The following is a 21,956-nucleotide window of genomic DNA, read 5'->3' on the forward strand; positions in this document are numbered from 1 at the left end:
TATTATTGTTATATCCACACTAACTAACTAACTGTATTATTGTTATAGTCACTAACTAGCTGTATTATTATTGTTATAGTCACTAACTAACTGTATTATTATTGTTATAGTCACTAACTAACTAGTTGTATTATTATTGTTATATTCACTAACTAACTGCAGCATCTGATTTAAATAGGAAGTCAGTCAAATTAATGACAAGCTGGTTGAATTATTAGCTATTAGATATAATAATTTAGATTGAGATGCTGTGTATTTCATTCATTAGATGCAACTGCCAGGTTTTACATCATGTATTATGGTAATAAAGTATCATAATCATTATATATATTTATATATATACTATACATGATGATCCCTGAGTAAAGAAAGCATCATTCTCAGCAACATCAGTGTGTTGTCATTAACACTGTAATGAAAAGATGCACTGAGACACTAAATGGAGACACTATTCAGGGCAACAACAAAAGAGCCAGTTAGTGTAATTATTACACACACGAACGATATGTTTCTTGAAAGTACAATGCAGTTTAAAAGTCAAAAAATGTCAAAGGTTTTTGAGTAAATCTCGGTTCTTTTTTACCTTGTTGTTTCACTTTTTAATGTGAATTTCTGTTCCTTTCTTTTGGGCGTAACTTCCCTTTAACTGACAAAGCATTGCACACATTTTATAGCAGGAAGTCTTGTTGTGTAAATGGGAGAAACTGTTTCACAAAGAGGTGCTGGGTCAACACTGGAAATCAACTACAGGAAATATAGTTAACGTGCTGCAGAAAACATTTGAGGTCAGGGTTAGGGCTCCATAAAAGAGATATTGTTGGCCACATACCTGCTGACCAAGAAGATTCAAGTTTAAAGAGGAGATATTAGTGCGTGTTATCTTATCAAAAACTATTGTTTTCTTTTCTGATGCATCGCTGCCATTTGTTCAGCAGAAGACAGGAATTCCTTTTATTTCCCTGTGCTTGCACTTCTAGTGTTTCCTGTTGCTCTTGTGATGCTCCAAGTTTCCACTCAGGAAAAGATTTCACAATCGTCTTTGTCACCCTCTCTATCTCTTGCAGGAGAATCGACAATTTGGATCCAAGATGACGGACTCCAAGTACTTCACCACTACTAAGAAAGGTCAGATATCTAATTATTTATTCATTTATAATATCAACTATTTAAATTGTAAACCACTGAGTGACAAGTCTCAATTGTCTTCGGTCTCGAATCAATGCTAGCATCCATGCATTGTTTTTAGGTAAAGCGAGACCTGGACTTTTTTGTTGCTTAGTATATTTACCCATAACCTCACTGACCTAGTTTGACCTTGAAAATTAAACCAAAGACATTATTATCACCCTGCTTTGTACTGACGTTGTTACCAAGAACAGCTCGGTTATTGTAAATCAGATTAGACATATTGAGCATTAGCTGTCAGAGGTTTAACCGTCCTGCTGTGCCTCCTGTTGTGCCTGTGTGGCTCCTCTCACACAACCCAGAGCTGTGCTTGTTTCCACACACAGGGCTTAGAAAATGCAAACAGACACTTATAAGTGTTAGTGTATAGACTCCTCGTGTTTGTTAGGATTGCTTGAGACAAAGGTTTCTGGTGCTATCTGCTTTTTCTGTGCATCTGCCCGATGTTGCTGTCTGCAGTCTGTTGTTAACATCTTGGAGGAGATTGGAGGCGATTAGCGCTTTACAATTCCTGGGAAACTCTAAGTAGGTAGACTAAAATTTAAGCTCAAAATTGGCACTGTACTGTCAGTGTTTGTTGTTATAGTCTTATTCATGCAGGTAGGCACATCAGTGACACTGCATGAAAATGTAAATTGAATATAGTTGAGTCTCTTTCAGTTCTGTACAAAGCAACTAAAACATTCTTTGTCATCCTCGATCACATGATAACATTAGGCTTTTACTCAATACATTACCTACACTACAAAATGGAGCTGTAAGTGTGCTGCTGTTAAGCTACTAATAATGCCAAACGGAAACATCCTGCTGCAACTTTATGATAAAAGCTTTCTATCGCTGGACCACTCGAAGGCTTAAAGGGTGCAGCAGCTATCGTGCACTCTGATCAAGTGCTTGTGGCCTGTACAGTTAAACCCCTGATAAAGAAAACCACCTTCCACTATCAGAAACTGCTGAGGATGTCAGTGTCCCCATTCTGTATTTATAAGCAGTTTTGGATAGATAAGGAAATACTCTACATTGAATGTCAGTATCCTCTTTCAGTTTTGCATGTCTTGTGAAAAGAGGGCAATGCTGCTCATTCCCCCTACATCACAAATGGATTAGATTATGTATGATTTCCTTTTTTTCTGTGTGTGTACAGGGGAGATCTTTGAGCTCAAGGCAGAGCTAAACAGTGATAAGAAAGAGAAGAAGAAGGAGGCTGTGAAGAAGGTCATTGCTTCTATGACAGTGGGCAAGGATGTGAGGTGAGCCAGAGAAAACTCAGACACATCCACACTGGAATAATGCACTGTAACACATCACCTTCCATTTTGAGTCAGTAGTAACGTAACACCTTGTCCCTCCGTCCAGTGCCCTGTTTCCAGATGTTGTGAACTGCATGCAGACGGACAACTTGGAACTGAAAAAGCTGGTCTACCTCTACCTGATGAACTATGCCAAGAGTCAGCCAGACATGGCTATCATGGCTGTTAACACCTTTGTAAAGGTAAAGATTAATGTGTCATAAATATGTAAAAAGCTATATTAAATCATCTATTCATAATTTATCATTCAGGTACAGTAATTATTTACATGTAATGTGCCAAAAAGTTATTTTAAAAATAAATAAATAAAAGGAAATCTCTTTTGCATTGCACTGTATGATTGGGAGGATAAATAATGCTGATTTCAACCCACTTATGCATTCTGTTTTGGTCAGTGCTCATTTGTACAGCTGTATGAAGGCACTTCCCATTGTTTTCCTTTTGAGTCTCTCTGACTTCAATCAGATAATTAAGCAAACCTAATCAGTATCCTTTAAAGATAGATTTTTTTTCATCAAGCAATAGCAGTGATTGCTCAATATATGATGATTTAATTCTTTACAGAGTGCTAATGCACATAACAAATGTCGGACACATTTAAAATGTCTCAGATAACGTAGTATAATATATAAATACATCAAAAGTTGTGACAACACTTATGACCTCTCTGAACCAACCCCCCTAGGACTGTGAAGACCCTAACCCTCTAATCCGGGCCCTTGCTGTCCGTACAATGGGCTGCATCCGTGTGGACAAGATCACAGAGTACCTCTGTGAGCCCCTGAGGAAATGCCTAAAGGACGAAGACCCATATGTGAGGAAGACAGCTGCTGTGTGTGTAGCAAAGCTCCATGATATCAACGCCCAGTTGGTGGAGGACCAGGGCTTCCTTGACACCCTTAAAGACCTCATATCGGACTCCAACCCTATGGTACGACTCCTTTAGGCAGCCTAGTAGCTGGTTTTTGACCCAGCCAGATGTCTTACACAGGATGGCACAAGCTGCAAGCCCCTGCTCTGCCTTTCCCTGATAAGCCCTGTGCTGGCATACAAATGTTGATTTGAATGAACATATTGCCAGAATTGGGTTCATTCAATGACCTCTCTTTTATATCTTAATATACCCGGTGGCTACTGTTTTTCTGTTGACATTTATCTGTGTACTGTGCGTCTCTCTTTAGGTTGTAGCAAATGCAGTGGCAGCGCTGTCTGAGATAGCAGAGTCTCACCCCAACAGTAACCTACTGGACCTGAACCCTCAGACCATCAATAAGTTGCTGACAGCTTTAAATGAGTGCACAGAGTGGGGGCAGATATTCATTCTCGATTGCCTGGCCAATTACACACCTCGCGATGACCGTGAGTCCCAAAGGTAAGAGAAAGCACTTCATTAACATTGCATGTCATTTAGCAAATATTTCCAATAAACCCTGCGTAATTTCCTGCTCTTTCTTTCCCAACATCACAAACATCTGCTAGCATCTGCGAGCGCGTGACTCCGCGGCTCTCACATGCCAACTCTGCAGTGGTGTTGTCAGCAGTTAAAGTTTTGATGAAGTTCATGGAGATGCTGCCCAAAGACCTGGACTACTATGGCACCCTGCTGAAGAAGCTGGCCCCTCCACTGGTCACTCTCCTCTCTGCTGAGCCCGAGTTGCAATATGTGGCCCTCAGAAACATCAACCTCATCGTACAGAGACGGTAAATAAAAGTTGCATTTACTTTAGCATGGTACATTTCAGCTGGATACTTTTTTACTTTATTTTATCTTAGTCCACAAAAAACTAAGAAATATTGATGTCCCTTTTTAGCCCAGAGATCCTGAAACACGAGATGAAGGTTTTCTTTGTAAAATACAATGACCCAATATATGTCAAACTGGAGAAGCTGGATATCATGATTCGCCTAGCATCTCAAGCCAACATTGCTCAGGTAATGCACCAACAGCCATTACATCATTGATATAAAACCATCATCTAGTATCTAGATATTCTTCACAAGACGATCTGAGCGACACTAATGCTCGTCTTTCTTGCTGTAGGTGCTGGCTGAGCTGAAGGAGTACGCCACTGAGGTGGATGTGGACTTTGTCCGTAAAGCGGTCAGAGCCATTGGCCGCTGTGCCATTAAAGTAGAGGTAGGTAGAGATGATGTCATACTGTCACCAGATGCTTTGTCGGTCAGATCTTTGTGTCATCTATGCAGTTCGATGACAAAGCATTATTGTTCATCTTTACTGGTACTTAAGATCAATCAGATCACTTTTTTCCCTGATGTGCCACAGTTGAAAAGCAATGAAACTAGTTCCATATTGTGGCATGTATTTTTTTTTATACATACCATATGCACACATTTAATATTCATTTGTTTGTTTTTAACCTTTGGGGCTATCATGAAAGAGTTGTTTTTTCTCCATTCATTAGCAATCAGCAGAGCGCTGTGTCAGCACACTGCTGGACCTCATCCAAACCAAGGTCAACTATGTGGTGCAGGAGGCCATTGTGGTCATCAAGGACATTTTCCGCAAGTACCCCAACAAGTAGGTTCCTTCGTAGACATTCATGCGGTCAATTTCCTATTCTTTTTTACAGAATGTTGAGTCTGTGCTTTGAGTCTGTGTTTTGCTGTATTTATATTACATTCAATAGAACTGGACACTTACGGGAGGTGATTCTGTTGTGAGGCTGCTGTTAAGTGTCATTATGTTGTGTGATCTGTTTAATGCTTTGCATTGTTGTCTGAGCTATAAGTATTGACTCTCAAAATGTTATACACAAGCAGAAACCCCGACTGTTCCACTTCACTCACACTCAGATTATTTTTTCTCTGCCTTTAAATAGGCAGAGTGAAAGCTCATTACACAGACGTGAAGCGTCTGAAGTGTTTTCAAATTGGCATTTATTGAAAAAGGCCTACAAAAGAGCTTTTAGACAAGAAAACAACCTCAGTAGCACAGAGATTGTTTGTAGTGCAAAGCACTTATCCATATTCTGCCTTGATTGCACCTGGACAAAGGTCAGGTGGATTCATCCGGAGCGTGACTTCTGCTGTGGATCCAACAGCATGGATTCATGTGCCAGACAGAAACCTCTCCCACACATCCCTGTGGAGTCGTGAGTCTCCAAGGGAGCAGCTTTGCAAAGCCTCCAGTTCGGCATGGCTCAAGCCTTTAGCTGTATGAGTCACTACCCACTCAAACTTCTGCTTTTTCTATTAATTAGACATCAACTAAATCTTTCCGCCCGGAATATTTTGTAATAAAAGCATTATGTTAATGGGATTGGTTATTATCAAGAATTTTATGCAGATCAGAAGTACCTCAACCACTCCTGCTGAAAACATTGGCTAATTGAACATCTAGCAAGCAAAAGACCCAAGGACAAACCCAGAGCTAAAAGAACATTGAATATTGGATTTGCATTTGTCAGGCTGCCAGAACACACAACTCTGATGTAATGCTAATGTTGCTCTGTGTCTCCTGAGTTTTTAAAGTAGGCAGTAGTTTGCTACCATGTTTATGTTTAATGAGCTGGTCACACGTGGATGCTGTTAATCTGTCAGCTTGTTTTACTGTTTTTGTTTTTTCTGTTCCTGTTGGTCAGAAATAGATTAATTGTCATGGACTAATTGAGAGTAATTTGTTTTTGTCTCTTTTAATATATTTGCAATATTTGTAATATTGTTTTGTGTGACTGTCCAGGTACGAGAGTGTGATTGCCACTCTGTGTGAGAACCTGGACTCCCTGGATGAGCCGGAGGCACGTGCTGCCATGATCTGGATTGTGGGAGAGTATGCTGAGCGCATTGACAATGCTGATGAGCTTCTGGAGAGCTTTTTGGAGGGTTTCCACGATGAAAGCACTCAGGTGTGTTTACGAGAGTACTGGGAGGTTGTTATTTTAAAATTATGAAGTCCATTTTTAATGGTAGTGGCCCTAATGCCAGCAGTAAGTAGCACACTTTGGTTTCTGTAGTTGGTAATAATTAAAGCCTTTGATTAGCTGCTGCAAAGCACTGACAATGGAGGTGGCATGCCATATTCAAAGTACTAACCTAGATCTGGTCTTATTTATGTGACAAAATCTGTAGTAAGCGAGAGAGAAATAGAATCCTAGACGAGTCAAATACTTTGTATTGTATTCCTTAATGGGAAGACATAATATAAATAATAATGATGGGAACACTTTTTATATTCAGACACATTTTGTAGACAAGCCACTCTTCAGAGTGTTCTGCCACAGTTTGTTGTGAGATTATACTCTGCTTTACTTGCTTCAATGGCTCCCCCTAAGTAATAGATCGATTCCCATATTATTGCCTTGGATAGAATTTTCTGATTAAGTGATTTGTGGGTAGAATGAAATGCATAATGCATAAAATGTTCCCTTTTGTGCTGTTGTTTGGTAACGGCAGATTAAACTAGTAGTTGGAGTAATTACTGTTAAGCAGGGTGTGTCATCCATGGGAAACCTAAGCACTGAGAAGTAAAGGAGTTGAAATGGTGTTTATTTTGTGTTGTTAAAAGATCATCTTTAAGATTCACTTTGCACTGTATTACAAGTTAGACTAAATTGTACCTTCACCAGCTGCATTCAAAAGTAGTATGTGAGCAGTTGTAACATGTTCTGTATGCTTTCACTGTGTCCTATAGGTGCAGCTGCAGCTACTGACCGCAATCGTCAAGTTGTTCCTGAAAAAGCCCACAGAGACCCAGGAGTTAGTGCAGCAGGTGTTGAGCCTAGCCACACAGGTAAGGGGGAAAAAACCACACACACACACACAGTTCAACACATACATTTTATGTTCCTGCCATCTTTTTGTATCTTTTCCAACAAGTTCTCTGCTACTTAATCATTTAGGGACACAGGAGTATTTTAATGGTAGTATCGATCTGAGCCTTGCAGTACCCTCAGTAATGACTGCAGTGGTGTGAGCTTACTAATTATGTTTTAATTGTGCTAGGTAGCAATTGATTTTTAAAAAATTAAAACATTTCTCGAAAATTCTGCGCAGTATTATAAGCAAATTATTTATTATTATTATTATTATGTACCTCAATAAAAGATCCACCTATTTGTAGTATGAAGCTAATACAGATACAAATCCTAGCTGTAGCATCTACGTAAATTGTACGTGTTAATGTTTGGAGGCGTAGCATTTTGTTTTGTGTTTTTTTTTTTATTATGAGTTGGTGCCTTTTTCTCTTGTGCTCCAATCAGCTATGTACACAAGGATGACAGAATACGGCAACACCTTGATATGATGCAGTCTAATGCAACAACACCAACTGATATGGTTTCAATAACGACAAAAGAGTTGTGTCAACGTCTCTCTGACACAGTGTCACTAAATACAGAACATTATAAGCTTCACAAAGAATGAATGTATTACAGAGCTTGTGTATTCTCTGTGCCATTGTGATTCTATAGATTTATCTACAGCAATAAACTGGTAACTGTTTGTGGATGAAACAGATGTATACAAACATTTTGTGCCTGCTCTTGGAAAGCAGAAAAATACGGTTCATAAGTTAAAAGAACCTTCAAAATACAGTATTTTACTGCAGCGTTAAATAACATGTACGGTCAGGTTGCCTCATACATTTGACAAATCCTAGCACTACCAAGGTTGACTTAGTTTTTGATATCTTTGAATCACTGCACAGTCTCTCATATTGGGGCCAAGACAGAAAAGAGTCTAACATTAAGTATTTATTAAACAAGCTCCGTGAATAATAATCCATCCCCCTCATGCCTCCATCTCTTCTGCAGGACTCTGATAACCCAGACCTCAGGGACCGTGGCTACATCTACTGGCGTCTGCTCTCCACAGACCCCGTGGCCGCTAAGGAGGTGGTTCTGGCTGAGAAGCCCCTGATCTCTGAGGAGACAGATCTGATTGAGCCCACACTGCTGGAGGAGCTTATCTGCCACATTGGTACTCTGGCCTCTGTCTACCACAAGCCCCCCAGTGCCTTTGTAGAGGGCAGTCGTGGCGTTCAGCATAAGAGACTCCCTGGCAGTGCTGGATCGTGAGTCATGCACATTCTTTTTTTAAAACACTGCAGGAAAAGGGGTTTCTTTACATAAGCGGACCCAGCTTGTAGACTCAGATTTCCCACCAAATCTGCTGAGTAACACACTTTCCAGCAATGTCAAGCTGTGCAGTTAATCCCTGTTCCTTCCTGCCTTTGAATACAACTCATCACATCTACATGGTATTTTCCTCAGTGGACTGGATAGACTTATATCAGCAGTTTAATGACAAATTAGGCCTACAGTATATTTGAAAATCACCAGGAATGTAAAGTTTACAAAATGGTAATTGAATAAATGACATAAAATGCATAACCTATATTATTGAATTGTTTTTGATTTCTACTAGTGGGGAGAGTGTTGACAGCCCAGACACAGTTTCTGCTGCTGGAGTTTCTGAGGCGCCCCCTGCTGTCATTCCATCCCAGGGAGACCTCCTGGGAGATCTGCTTAACCTGGACCTGACACCTCCTACCACCTCCGGACCACCTCCAGTCCCCTCCTCTGGGATGCAGATGGGTGCTATGGACCTTCTTGGAGGAGGACTGGACAGCCTGGTAGGTCCTCTACACTGTTTGAGAGAAGCTGTCAGGTGTTGAAAGGCTGGTATAACATATCTTAGTTGATTTCAATAATAGACTTGATGTCAATGGGACCTAATGACGGTAATGTATATTTGTATTTTCTTTTTTTTTCTTTTGACCCCTTTGTGTTTTCCTTTCTTTGTTTAACGCTGCACCTGCAGATGGGGGATGAGTCTGAGCCGGTAACTACATGGAGGGAGAGGGAACAGCATTTATAAGCCATGGCGGGCCATGTTAGAGGATTTATTTAATCACTGCTACTGTAGTTTTCATGAATCAGTCTGACATTTTCATTCATCATTTATCATCTTTTATTATCGTGATCTACAGTAAGCATGCTGTTAAATCCTTGAGTCCATCTCTTTTCTTATCTCTGGGCTCTGCAATGTGTTTGATGTTTCAATCAGCCGCCCATTCCCCTGCGGACGGACACTCCTCAGTCACCTCAGCTCTCTCATCAGTCCCCATCGCCCCCAGATTACAGCCCCACTGAGGTTGGTCCAGGGGACCACGCTGGACCAGTAAAGGCCAGCACCAGCCTAGAACCCCCTCTTGTCCCCTGTTGTACCACTGTGTCCTCTGAATAGTCATCCCCAGTTGTCATCTGTGCCTGTTTGCACTTTGTATTACATTGTTTATGTTCCACTCCATTTAGCTGAGATTTTTAGTTTTTAGCTTTTTTTATATGAAAGTTTTGTCTTCCATACACAGTAGTTTAGCTTTGTCACTGTATGGAACCACTGTATTTTTTGCACCACCACTTTTGTTCACTGCCTCCCCAACCTTTTCATCACCACAGTAGACACATTTAGTGAGTAGCATTTGAAGAAAACCTATTGGATTTCAATAGCTACTCAGTCGGATTTGTGTGGACAGTAAAAGGTCAGTTACATAAGAGGAGAAATTCTCCTTTACTGGTGTGTCCTTCTTGCTTTTGCTTGTTACTAGTGTAAAACCCATAGCTGTCATTAATCACGGAAAGACATTTCTTAGACCCTCACACCCCTCCATCCATCCTCTACAAACCCTCCAGAATATTTAATGTTGCACCAGTATATAACCAGATTTTTTTTGTGCTTCTCCACCCTCCCTTCCCCCCCCAACTCAGCTTGGCGGAGACCTTGGAGGAAGTCCTGCTGTAAGTCATTTTGTCTGAACTCTGTTGGGCTTTGATTACTCAGTACAAGATGACATTGAATGTGTCAGGGTAACATGTTGCTTTGTGACCTACAGATGGGGGCTGGTTTTGGTGCTCCTCCAGCTGTGATGCCAGCCTCTTTCAGTGCCCCTATGAGTGGCGGTCTGGATGATCTGTTTGATCTCGGAGGTGGAGTCGGTATGCCTATGGGAGCCTACAGCCCCCCTAAAACAGTGAGTGTTGTTGAGATGGGATGAGGCATAATAAATGATGTAACAGCAGTGATGGGATTGCTAGTAAAATAACGATCTTGTCTATGTTCAGGTTTGGCTTCCAGCCATGAAGGCCAAGGGTCTAGAGATATCCGGCACTTTTGCCCGCCGTGCTGGTGTCATCCAAATGGAGATGACCCTCACTAATAAAGCAATGAGTGTCATGACTGATTTTGCAATCCAGTTTAACAGAAACAGGTGAGATCACTTGCCAAGCAATGTGCTGAGATTTCTGTATATTTACACATTCTGTGACACTCCCCTCACCTTCTGTGTTCCCCTGTAGCTTTGGTCTTGCTCCGGCTGGTCCACTCCAGGTTCTCACTCCTCTTAGTCCAAACCAGACTATTGAAGTGGCCCTTCCCCTCAGTACTGTGGGACCTGTCATGAAGATGGACCCTCTCAGTAACCTGCAGGTAACACCTTCACTATATTTATTTTGGTTGAATAGTGGGGATATTTCCTTGCTTCTACTTCCCTTTTCCATGAATCCTACTCTGGAATGAGTGATCCATCTTGTGACAGTGATAGGACTTGTCAACAAGATGATTGTCAGATGTCAAGTACAGACTAGAAGTAAAGTGTTACGTTTGCCAACTTTTTTCAACACTGGCCTTATGACGACACTGATGTCTCAAGTTTGCTGTCCTTACATGGCTTCCTACTAGCCCCCCAGGCCTCAATTGTGACAACACTCTTTCAGAGATGCATTGTAATGTCAACAGAGTTGGCAGACATGGCTGCTTGTTAAATTTTTGGCAATTAAATAAAAACATTCCCTTGCTTAATCTGTCGAATTCCAAATTAAAGTTGGCAGTATTTCAACTTCTCATTTATCCCAGCTTTACTGAACCAAAACATCAAAATGCTTCTTGGTTGAAATATTGAAGGGCCCGACTCTTATCTCTTGAGACATTAAGTTTTGTCCATGTGTCTTAAATGATTAGTAATGCATCCTCTGTTATTCAGCTATACTGTTGAATTCCCATGTTGCGTATGAAACGGAATTAACACATGAAACAGCCTTCAGGACGGCTGTGATAAGTTGTAAATAAAAAGAACGGCAGAGGCTGGCTTGTTTTTGATCAGGGTGGTTCTTTTAACTGGGCAGAATTGCGGATGGTTGCTGTGTGCAGCTGGACAGAGAAGATAAGAGCGTCAAGGTGGATGATAGAGGTGGGGGCGGTCATTAGTGGTCACACAACACATGGCTCCTTTGTTTCTCCTAGCCCTCAGTAGCCCTGCTAACCTTTCTACTCTGCTGCTTCTAGGCCCTGCTTTGATGCATATTATTGTTCTGACATTTTCTCAGATATTTTATTTCGAGAGGTTCTGTGTGGTTTTTGTATTGATGGAAGATAATGTCCTGAATATTTTTTATTTTTTTTGAGTGCTCTTTTAACTACTCGTGTGGTAGCGGTAGAGTTTTTTGAAGGTAGTCTACAGTCAGTAAAACCCTTTTATGACGAATTGACCCACTCTAGGGAAATGCTTAAATAACTTTGGGTGCAAGTTTCGTGGCTATTTTCATCTGTAGCTCCTTCTGCAATGACACGGCAGTTTAATTTAATGAAAGTGGTGACTTTGGTTTGCTGGTCACAGAAATTGACATATACAGTATGCTTATTCAGTAGGAAAGAATTTAGAAAAAAATAGTCTCATACAGTGGTTCCCAAACTGGAGAAGGCTGAATAAAAACTTTGGCACTACAGCAAAGAAACTAGAAATTTGTGAAAGGTCTGTCAAGTAATTGTACAGTGTTTTCGATCAATGAATAAATCGCTGTTGCCTGCTGAGCCGAATCAAACAGATCATGTTGTCTAATGATGAGTTTAGTTACTAAATGTCATTGTTAATAGCCGTCTTGTTAAATGTATGGCTTTTGCTGTGTGATACAGAGGTGCTCTTTGTCCTGTGATGCTTAATGTTGAATACAAATATAATTAATTTCTTACTATGTAAGTGTGACGGTCTTAAGTTAAGGCAGGCACAACTAAGGATTATTTTCATTATCGTTTCATTGTTATTTTGTTGATTGCAGCCCAAGTTTACCGATTCAAAGATCTTTTATTTACTCTCATAGAAGCCTAAGAAAACCTTAAATATTAAAGATTGCTGGAACCAAATCATTTTACCATTTTACAAGACAAAAACAAATCAATTAATTTTCAGTCAGTAGATTAATAGTTTCAGCTTTGGTTCAAAGTTCATTGTGAATGTGAACTACTAGCCTAACTGAGATAAATAATGCAAACCAAAATGTGGACAGTACTTCAAAAAGGGTCTGCTGTTCCAGCTATCAGGAAAGTTTGGGTATGTTTATGTGCAAAATAGATACCTGATAGAGTTTAGGAACCACTAGTCTCGTAGATTAACTAGGTGTAGCACATCAGAGCTGTAACATGTCAAAAATGGTATCACACTACGGTCTTTACAGTTGGATTTGGTCTCTGACCCCCTCTCAAAGGTTATTGTAGAGCTCTTTTAGTTTACAAAAATACTGAATGAAGCTCCGGGTAGTCTGACTCGCCGTGTTACCGGCAGTCCTGCATTGCACCCAGGAATAAGACGCCCTAATGAATTATTCACGGGTCTTTCTTCTGCTATCCTCTGGCCCAGCTTACTGTCCTACTCCCAGCACTTCATGTTGAGCAGCCTGATCAATAGCACTGCCAGCCGCCTGTTACTTCAGGTGCCTTCATTATGCCACAGCTGTTCTCGTGTTTCAGTATCTTGTACTTTTAGACCCATTCATTGTAAAAGGTCCTGCCTGAGGAGCTTAGGCTAACGATTCTTTTTTTAAATACAGAGCTGCTGTTAGGTGCTATTTCTGTTTTCGCTCGCTTGTCATTCTTGTTTGTGTGTTATCTTTATTTTTTGTAGTTTAATTTTAACCGCTGTCTGCTATTCTTATCTCCTTATATTTTAATCTTTATTTATATACTCTTGCAAGCCACTTTCTGCAGGCTGTTTGTAGAAATAGTTATTTTTATATTTATATTTAGCTTGTAACTAACAGTTGCTGATATTCCTTGGCAAATAGGAGCCTTGTGTTTAGTGTGAGATACATGTGAGTGAGTCTGAGATTCCTAAAGGATTGCAGCCCTCTTGTTCAGTAAACAGCACACATAAACCACCAATGCCATCCTTGAAGGGCACTTGAAAAGTAATTACCCATATATTGCTGCTTGTTTCTCCTCCTCTCGTCCTCCTCTACCCCCTTCCTTGGATGTAATCTCCTTCGCAGGTGGCTGTTAAGAACAACATTGACGTATTCTACTTCAGCTGCCAGTACCCCATCAGCATGCTGTTTGTAGAGGACGGGAAGATGGGTGAGTGTCTCTTGGCTAAATCGCTTCACTCAAAAGCCTCAAAACCTCACTGACGTCAACAACATACACTGACGTCAGTCCTTCAGCAAGGACACATTATGAGCATGTGAAGATGTGACGTAGATGTGTGTGATGCTCCACCTGCCTGCACTCGCTCTGCTCTCGGGGCTGCACAGTTGCTCCTAGATTCTACACCAGTGCCGTTTTTGGGCCGTTTTCCTTTTTTCTGTGTTGCTGTTTATTTATTTTGTGAAAACATCTTGGCCTTTCTCCCTGTGGAGCCTTGTGATGGGGGAAGCAGCAGGACTGCTGCTAGTGGTTGCAAGCTAATGCTTCAGAACCTCAGCACGAAATCTTGTGTGGAGTCAAAGTACTCACACACTATTTTGACATTTTATACTGCAGTGTCTACTTACTATTTCTTTTTTATTATTATTTATTATTATTCTCATCCTGTGTCCTTGGACTCATCCAGTGATTGTGTCTCTTCATCCACAGAGCGACAGGTGTTCCTCGCCACATGGAAAGACATTCCAAATGACAATGAGGCGCAGTTTCAGATCAAGGACTGCCATCTCAACTCAGGTAATAGGGGATGAGAAGAGAATACCTAATAAACACCACTCTGTGCAGCCATATCCTGCAACTTCTCTATATGTGAATATGCCCGACAGAGCAGTGGCCATCTCAAATACAGAAGCTCGCTAATGAAGCAAATTGTATTTGATAAGAACTCATCAGCTGCAGTCCCTATTTACGTGTGATAATTTAGTTTCACACAAGTGTGAGAGCAGCTGAACTGGAGAAGAATTCCTAATGACAGCTTAATGGAGATTTCCCCCCACAGATTAAATTTCTTCTTCATGAACGAAGAGAAAGGGTTTCACATCCTACTGGGGCACAGCAGCAAGACAGGCTGAGGAGAAAAGATAATTCTGAATTAGTGACTGCATCTTTGCAGCACAGACTTGGAGTGAAATATTTGGGGATGATAAGGGAAATAGAAATCCTGCATGGTCTGGTACATTTAATGACTGAATACTATAAATGAGCAGTGGCTTATTCAGATGGTTAAAACAGGTTAAAAACAATGTTGACTTTATTGTGTTAATTTCACCATCCACAGATGCAGCCTCTAACAAACTGCAGGGTAGCAACGTCTTCACCATAGCCAAGCGTACAGTGGAGGGTCAGGACATGCTGTATCAGTCAATGAAACTCACCAATGGCATCTGGGTGCTGGCTGAGCTGAGGGTGCAGGCAGGAAACCCAAACTACACGGTGAGTACAGTACTAGTTGTATTAGCGGAATTCATGAGTTTAAGCCATATCACTATTTATTACCAAAAGAAATAGACGATGGAAGACTCTTTCCAGTATTTTATTAAAGGTGGGGTATGCAATTCTAATCCATTCACGTCTTTATGTCAGATTCAGTGAATATCCCCTCACGGTCCGCTAGCTTTCGCTCTTTGTACACAGCCCTGGCTCTGTAAATGGAAAACAAAATATAGTGTCTCGGACCGAGCCACACAACACTATTGCAGCCATGAGTTGTGTATCAGGTAATGTGAAATGACTTGCCCACAGACATTCAGCTCACTTTCTACACTTTCTAGTTGACCAAGATATGCTGTTGTTGTGATGTTAGCTATAGTAGCAGGAGAGTGGTATCTCATCGATGTCTGGAGCTGGTGTGCTGGTACTGGGAAGCTGTTTCATCTTCTCTTCATGTTAGCTGCACAGCAGCAACTTAACAATACAATAAACCCACAGCACAGCAGTTTGATTACTTGCTGTGTCTTTCTTTGCACTATATCAAGGTGTTGGATTTCTCCAGAATCAATCACATACCCTATGTTTTTCTTTTTCCTGTCTTTATTCAAGAGCTGGTCTTTGAACATGACATATTGATTTCATGTTCAGATTTTTAATGCTTTCCATCAAAACTTTGCCCTTGCACTTAAAATGCCCCTGCTTGTGCTCATCTGTGTGCTTGCAGATTTTAAATCTGTCAAAAGCCCCCAACCAACAGGAAGTCAGCCTTGCACGTTCGCTTTACTCCTTAGAGCGTCTCGTACAGGCGGTTACTCTTTAACTGAGTTCATCTATATAATGAACTTCTTTTGCTTTTTATACCATTTTTGGAATAAGGGGAGTTATTATATATACCAGTGCCATTAGTTTTTACTATAATAACTTCATACTGTATAATGGTAGCCTTATAGCACAGAGACCTCCCATTGGTATGCTAGACAGGAAAACAACGTCACTTTTATGGTTCAGGATCGAGTCTAGCCGACCGCTGGCCAACATGGAACATGGTATTGCATTCACATTTGCAAAAAAAATGTCTGAATTAAGAAGATATCTCCAGCACGCTCTCCAAGCTCAAGGCTGGCTCTTAGCCCCCCTGAGCCCAACTCAAATCCTGTATCCAGCCTCCATCTCTTTCATTGAATGAACCCTTTTAAATTCTGGAGCTTGTTATTGGATGCAGTAATCATACCCACCATTTTAACTGAAAACACACATTTTGATATGTTTGCTATCGGGGATCTGACCCATCATATTATAATATTAAAATTACTGAACCAAACCATCCACCCAGGACCTTCCATCACTTTGATCCAAAATAGTCTCCCTCATGTACATTCTCATATACAGTGGAGCACAAAGTAGAGCCTGACTTGTTAAATTAAGTGAGTGTGATGTAGTTAACAAAATACTGTCATCACTGCACATTTGACTGTCATCGATGGAGACAAATGACATAGCGGAGACATGACAGAGATTGATGTGCACTAATGAGTGGTGAGGGTGCTGAAGGTGGGAGGCTTTGTTGATTGTGCAGTGGTTGGAGTGTGTCACTAGTATTGGTGACTCATCTGTGTGTTTGCGCGCACGTTTGTGTTGTCCACTGTGTTGTTGTATGTCTCGCTTTGTCAGTGCGCCACGGCCTCCGCTCTTAATGGATTGTGTTTGGCTTAGAAATTCTGCATGACTAGTCGAGAACGATGACCTTGATGTGACGCCCCTCCCTGCTCATCACTCAGTCTGCTCTCGGATCATGTTTTTATTTATAAGGTGGCAATAACTGTCTTTTTTTGTTTTCTCCTGTCTAGACTATTTAATTTGTCAGTCAGTCAGTCAGCCCTTGCTCGTTAAATCTTCAGAATTTTAAAATTATTTACACCTTCCTCAGATTTGTACGTCATCATGTAGCCTAACCTGATGTACGAGAATTGAAATGAATGAAACATACGACTTAAGAAGTATTTCCTGAGATTAATTGACTGACGTAAAGGCAGATTTTTACTTATTGGAGTATTAATTGTGTTTCGGCTGGAGGCGGTGTGCATTTTTCATTTTCTCACTCTTGATTTGTTGCATTTTTATTTCCCCTGTGCGTCCATTTGTGGTGTAACCTCATTATTCAGGAGGAGTTTCTGTTCCGTACACCTTCTGGCATTTTGATTTCATGTTTAATTTTTAAGTCCCAATTGTTCCTCAGTTAGGCTGGAAAGGCTCGTCTACTTTTTTTGGCAGATGGATCATAAATTGTTTAGTGAGGAGAAGACTAGACTTACAAGTTAACCGTGCTGCATGTACAGTGTGCACTCTGATGCTCGTCTCTCTGAGCTGCTCGCTGCTGCATGGTCCCTGCACTCTCTTGGCACGGCACATTAAAGCCGAGCTGCTGAAGCCTTTTGTCAGCAGCTATTTTTAGACCTTAAGAAGAACCGCCCTGCCATCGTGTATTTTAATTTTTTTTTATATTATTTTATTTGGTTTCTGAAGACATTAAAACAATTATAATTTATCGAGTGGAGACGTATGCGTCTTGCTGCTGCTCACCAATGCTGTTTTAATGTTTTTCTGATATCTCAAAACTTGATTGACTTCAGCTGTCCCATGATGCCTCACTACTTATAGCTGTGTCCCAATTACACACTCTGTGCTGATTCTAGCTGGGTTCGACGATGTAGTGCATCAACAGTGGTGTTAATGGACACTGTTACCCCACAATGCAATGCACAATGAAAATAGAGGAGCTTGCAGTTGGAAAATGTAACTTTTTTGCTTTTTCTTTAAACCTGCAATGGAAAAAAGTTGTGACATATCGTCACCTTTTAAGTTGATATGGCAAAACCGTTATGAAATAGTTGCTTATATACACACCCAGCTGTTAGGGAACAATATTTATTGAGATTTTTCTCTTTCTACCTGGTAAATACCAGTATTCACTCTCTTTAGCTCTGTCTGTCTCCATCAACGCTCCTCTGTGTATTCAGTAAAGATTATAGCCACTTTCATTTGACTGACTTCCATCGGAACTCATGTATACTTTATAGTTTTTATAGTGGAGAATTGGGACACCGCTTATCTTTTTGACATGAAGCATGGTGTTCTCATCTGCCATCTCCTGTCCCCATGGCAACTATGCAACCAGTAATGTTGGCTCATTTTTTCTCCCCACCTCTTGAGCTGGTAATTCTGAGGGTTTTGGTTAGAGTGAGTTTCAACACAGAACTGGACACCAAAGTGCTGCCCGACACACAAATATATCTGCCGTCCCTCTACACAAACAGATTCACTGTCTGTTTGTTGATTAAAACTAGGAACATATCTGATATCATTATACCGTAATATCCATCCCTTCAATATCTCAGAATTAGACTGTTTGTGGGTAGTGTTGCAAATCACTAAGTAGGAACTGCTGTGTGCTGTTATTGGATTTGTATATGATTTTTGGAACAATGTGATTTTCAGGTATTAAATTAACTGATTACCTGTCCGGTTATTTCATTCGTAAAAGGTTTCTTGATTTTTATTTGATTTGATTTTCCATATTACAATATAAAGTATATCAATATATAAAATTAGATATAGCGCCGCAGAGGATGTTATATGTATTACTGCCTACCCCGAGTTAACAAATAAAGGTGATGTAGAACAAGAGCTACACCATTATTCTGACTTGTTTTCCCCTAGTAAACATTGTTGTTTATCAGATGTTCAGATTAAGATACTTATCAAACCATAATCAGGCATTGAGTAGAGATCTCTCTATTGCATTACTGCATTGCTGCATTACTGAACTGCAGCAGGTCCAGGTCCCCATTTATGAAGCTTTTTCAAAGACTCCTGCAGTGTTTTGCGGCGATGCAGAATTGTGGTTGTAAAGAAAAACCTCCCCGTTATATACGATTCCACCAATTAGATTTTTGAAGTTCATTGTCTTGGGATGATGAAACAAAGCTGGATAAAAATAAGAATTCAGTGTCTCCACTCCTGCCATACACATTCACGTGATTACACCCTCCTTCACCATTACTGTAGCTCCCTGTTCCTGTTTTTTGTCTTTGATTTCGTTTGCCTGCTGCTAATATATTACTAATATTCTAGCATCAAGCCTCAAGCTGAACACATGAATGCTGCAGTTTCTAGCTCTGTTAATAGCAGGTTCTACACAGTGGCTAAAGCATCCGCATTTCCTCATATCTCTTACCCCATGCTGACAGGAGTGCGGCTGCCTAAATGTTGCCAGCAGCAGCAGCATGCATTAGTAAAGAGAGCTGAGTGCACAGAGGCAACACTTAGGAAGCTGTGCCGTATTATTGCTTTATTCCACTGCAGCTCCGTTGTCTTTGTCTGATCGTATTTATTGATTATAATAATGGTGCCAGGCTCAAAAGAGAAAACGATGTTGTCACAATAATAATTTCAAACTTGGAGGCTACGTTGAAGAATATTGACATTAGATCCCATTTTCAGAACCACAGCAAAAAGAGAAATGTGAAGCCTTAAAAACAAACATGACTGGAGTACTTGGGCATTATATTCTTGGATTTAGTCTCTGTGCGTTGTTTGTATTTGTCACTCAAAACCAGCCACAGAGGGCTCGCACTCGCTATGTTAGGCAAACTTACACTGTGACCCCGAAACTATTTTCCAGTGGAACAAATGTGATTCTAAGAAATGACAGTGATGAAACCTGAAAGAAAGACGCTGAGTTGGAGGCAGAGCTGCTCCATGTGGACAGAGATGGCTGCTTTTTGTGTGTGTGTGTGTGTGTGTCAGATTCTGTCAGGGGAAGAAAAATGCAGCATGTCTTCAAGTATAAAGTAGCATAACATGAAAATACCTTTAAGATTGTATTTTCCTGCTATTTAAAGGGTGAATTATTCAGTAAGTTGCGTCGACATGGGCACATCCATAAGCTGTTTACACTGCTTGTTACACAAACAGGGACGTAGAGCGCTCCTTATCCTCAGTTAAATATGCTTTTGCTCGTATGCAGTCAAATGAAGTTGTGGATGGGATCTCTTTGATTTGGGGGTTGTATTTTTTATTTTTGTAAGGTAACAAACGTGGAGCTGCAGGGGGAGAAATATGGTGCTGTGCATAACAAGACACATACAGGTCATGGATGCATTAAGATCAGTACAGTTTCAGTATTTTTACAGTTAGTGGAGCATTCGTACTCGTACGCATTAGTGCAGATGCACCTGGTTTAAATCATGTTATGCCCAAAACACATTTGGACTATTTCAAATAGTCTGCCTATGTGCAATAACAGTTGTTCATGAATAACAAACAAATAACAGCTTGCATGGGTCTCATTATTGTGCTTTTTGTTTTCTTGTTTTACATACATAAAAATACATGACAGTATAGGAAGATATTTCCTTAAATTTGTCTTTTTTGATAAAATGCCGTGAGTTCCCTCTAATGAGCAAACGTCATCTGCATGTTCTGTGTTCTTGTATTAGAGAGTGCTCACCAGCTGTATATCCCCTCATTATAACAGTTTAAATTTTTATTTCTCCATTCAGCCACTTCTGCATTGTTTTAGAACGTAAATTCAAATGAATCAAGTTAATTAATACACGTGGGTTATTAAAGGGTTCCATTTATCATAAGAGCGAAAGCACAGCTGGTTTTCATTGTGCAGCAATTAATTAGTGAAATATTTTGTATTCTTTTGTGTTTGGTAATAAATGTATAGACATCATTATTCCAAACTTCCAAGTGCCTTGTATTTCCTGTGAAGAGTCTGTTTCTAGATCTGAGGAAGTAACATCTGCACCATGATTAATGATTGGGAAAAAATCACTTTGTGGAGCTGTATCAAATCCTAAACCTTCTCCCAGCTGAGAATAACATCAAAGAGTGGAGAGGCTGCCTCTATTTTCTCCACTGTGTTTGTGTCTGTATGTCTGATAAGACTCAATTAAGGTTTTTTTGATGACTTTTGTCTCCTGGAAAAAGGTCCTGGAGACTTCTCCTTATTCTGCTCCTTAACCGTGGTCTCATTTATGATACTGAAACAAATATGATGATACGATGTCTGAGGTTTGCCTCATGAAGACTCAAAATGTTCCACCATTTAATATTTGGAAGCCTGCAAAGTCCCTGCCCTTTTACTTTTCCCTTTGTTTAAAGCTGTGCCAGTTATATTAAGGGAAAAATAAATACATAAATTAAGTTCCCACATTAGCTTAGCCTGTTATTACTCCATCATATTGACACTAACTTGATTCTAATTCACATTTCTCTTAATTTTGTCATATGGTTTGTCATTAAAACAACTGCTGTGTCTCCATATGAACATTCATGAACAAATTCAATATATAATCATCTTTGGTGTATCTTGTTGCCTGTAGTAACTTGTGTACTGTATGTCCTATAGCAGATATTTATGTTGATGTTTCTTCAAAACCTTGAATTCTAACAGACTTCCTTATGAGTCAAATCAAATTCAACCCTGCTCCTCTCTCCCTCAGATCTCTCTGAAGTGCAGAGCTCCAGAGGTTTCCCAGTGTGTGTTCCAGAGCTACGAGGCGATTCTGAAGAACTGAAAAAAAAAAAACGCTACATCGACCCGGCTGCTGCCCTCACAGACTCCTGGCACCTTCTCCTGCTCTCCCTCACCTGACCCTCAAACCATGTTACAACTTCACGCAGGGCAGGAGCTTCTTCCTGCTGTGCTGGGCCTGGAGGCTGCACTCTGTATGTCATTAAGCTGTTTAATTAGGATGGTTAATAATGATTTTTGTTCCATTTTGACCCGATCAGTGATTGCCCCCCCCCCCC

At 40.4% G+C, this 21,956-nt stretch overlaps 1 protein-coding gene across 4 annotated transcripts in view; it reads left to right on the plus strand.

Annotated features, from left to right (window-relative positions):
• Positions 1-21,732, plus strand: part of ap1b1 (adaptor related protein complex 1 subunit beta 1) — a 22,952-nt gene extending 1,220 nt beyond the window's left edge. For all 4 annotated transcript variants that reach the window (XM_035658057.1, XM_035658059.1, XM_035658058.1 and 1 more), the window contains exons 2-22: positions 1,065-1,125; positions 2,330-2,435; positions 2,542-2,677; positions 3,181-3,426; positions 3,677-3,867; positions 3,975-4,196; positions 4,307-4,427; positions 4,537-4,632; positions 4,919-5,034; positions 6,196-6,361; positions 7,147-7,245; positions 8,267-8,526; positions 8,880-9,087; positions 10,223-10,252; positions 10,348-10,485; positions 10,577-10,722; positions 10,811-10,940; positions 13,772-13,856; positions 14,355-14,441; positions 14,983-15,137; positions 21,647-21,732. In XM_035658057.1, the coding sequence (XP_035513950.1) occupies positions 1,089-1,125; positions 2,330-2,435; positions 2,542-2,677; positions 3,181-3,426; positions 3,677-3,867; positions 3,975-4,196; positions 4,307-4,427; positions 4,537-4,632; positions 4,919-5,034; positions 6,196-6,361; positions 7,147-7,245; positions 8,267-8,526; positions 8,880-9,087; positions 10,223-10,252; positions 10,348-10,485; positions 10,577-10,722; positions 10,811-10,940; positions 13,772-13,856; positions 14,355-14,441; positions 14,983-15,137; positions 21,647-21,721 (2,850 nt within the window). In that variant the 5' untranslated portion in view covers positions 1,065-1,088 and the 3' untranslated portion in view covers positions 21,722-21,732. The remainder of the gene's footprint in view (positions 1-1,064; positions 1,126-2,329; positions 2,436-2,541; positions 2,678-3,180; positions 3,427-3,676; positions 3,868-3,974; positions 4,197-4,306; positions 4,428-4,536; positions 4,633-4,918; positions 5,035-6,195; positions 6,362-7,146; positions 7,246-8,266; positions 8,527-8,879; positions 9,088-10,222; positions 10,253-10,347; positions 10,486-10,576; positions 10,723-10,810; positions 10,941-13,771; positions 13,857-14,354; positions 14,442-14,982; positions 15,138-21,646) is intronic.
• The last annotated feature ends 224 nt before the right edge of the window (positions 21,733-21,956 follow it).

Source organism: Morone saxatilis, unplaced genomic scaffold (genome assembly GCF_004916995.1).
Source record: "Morone saxatilis isolate NCDOM2014 unplaced genomic scaffold, NCSU_SB_2.0 Contig16, whole genome shotgun sequence".
NCBI classification, from domain to species: Eukaryota; Metazoa; Chordata; class Actinopteri; family Moronidae; genus Morone; species Morone saxatilis.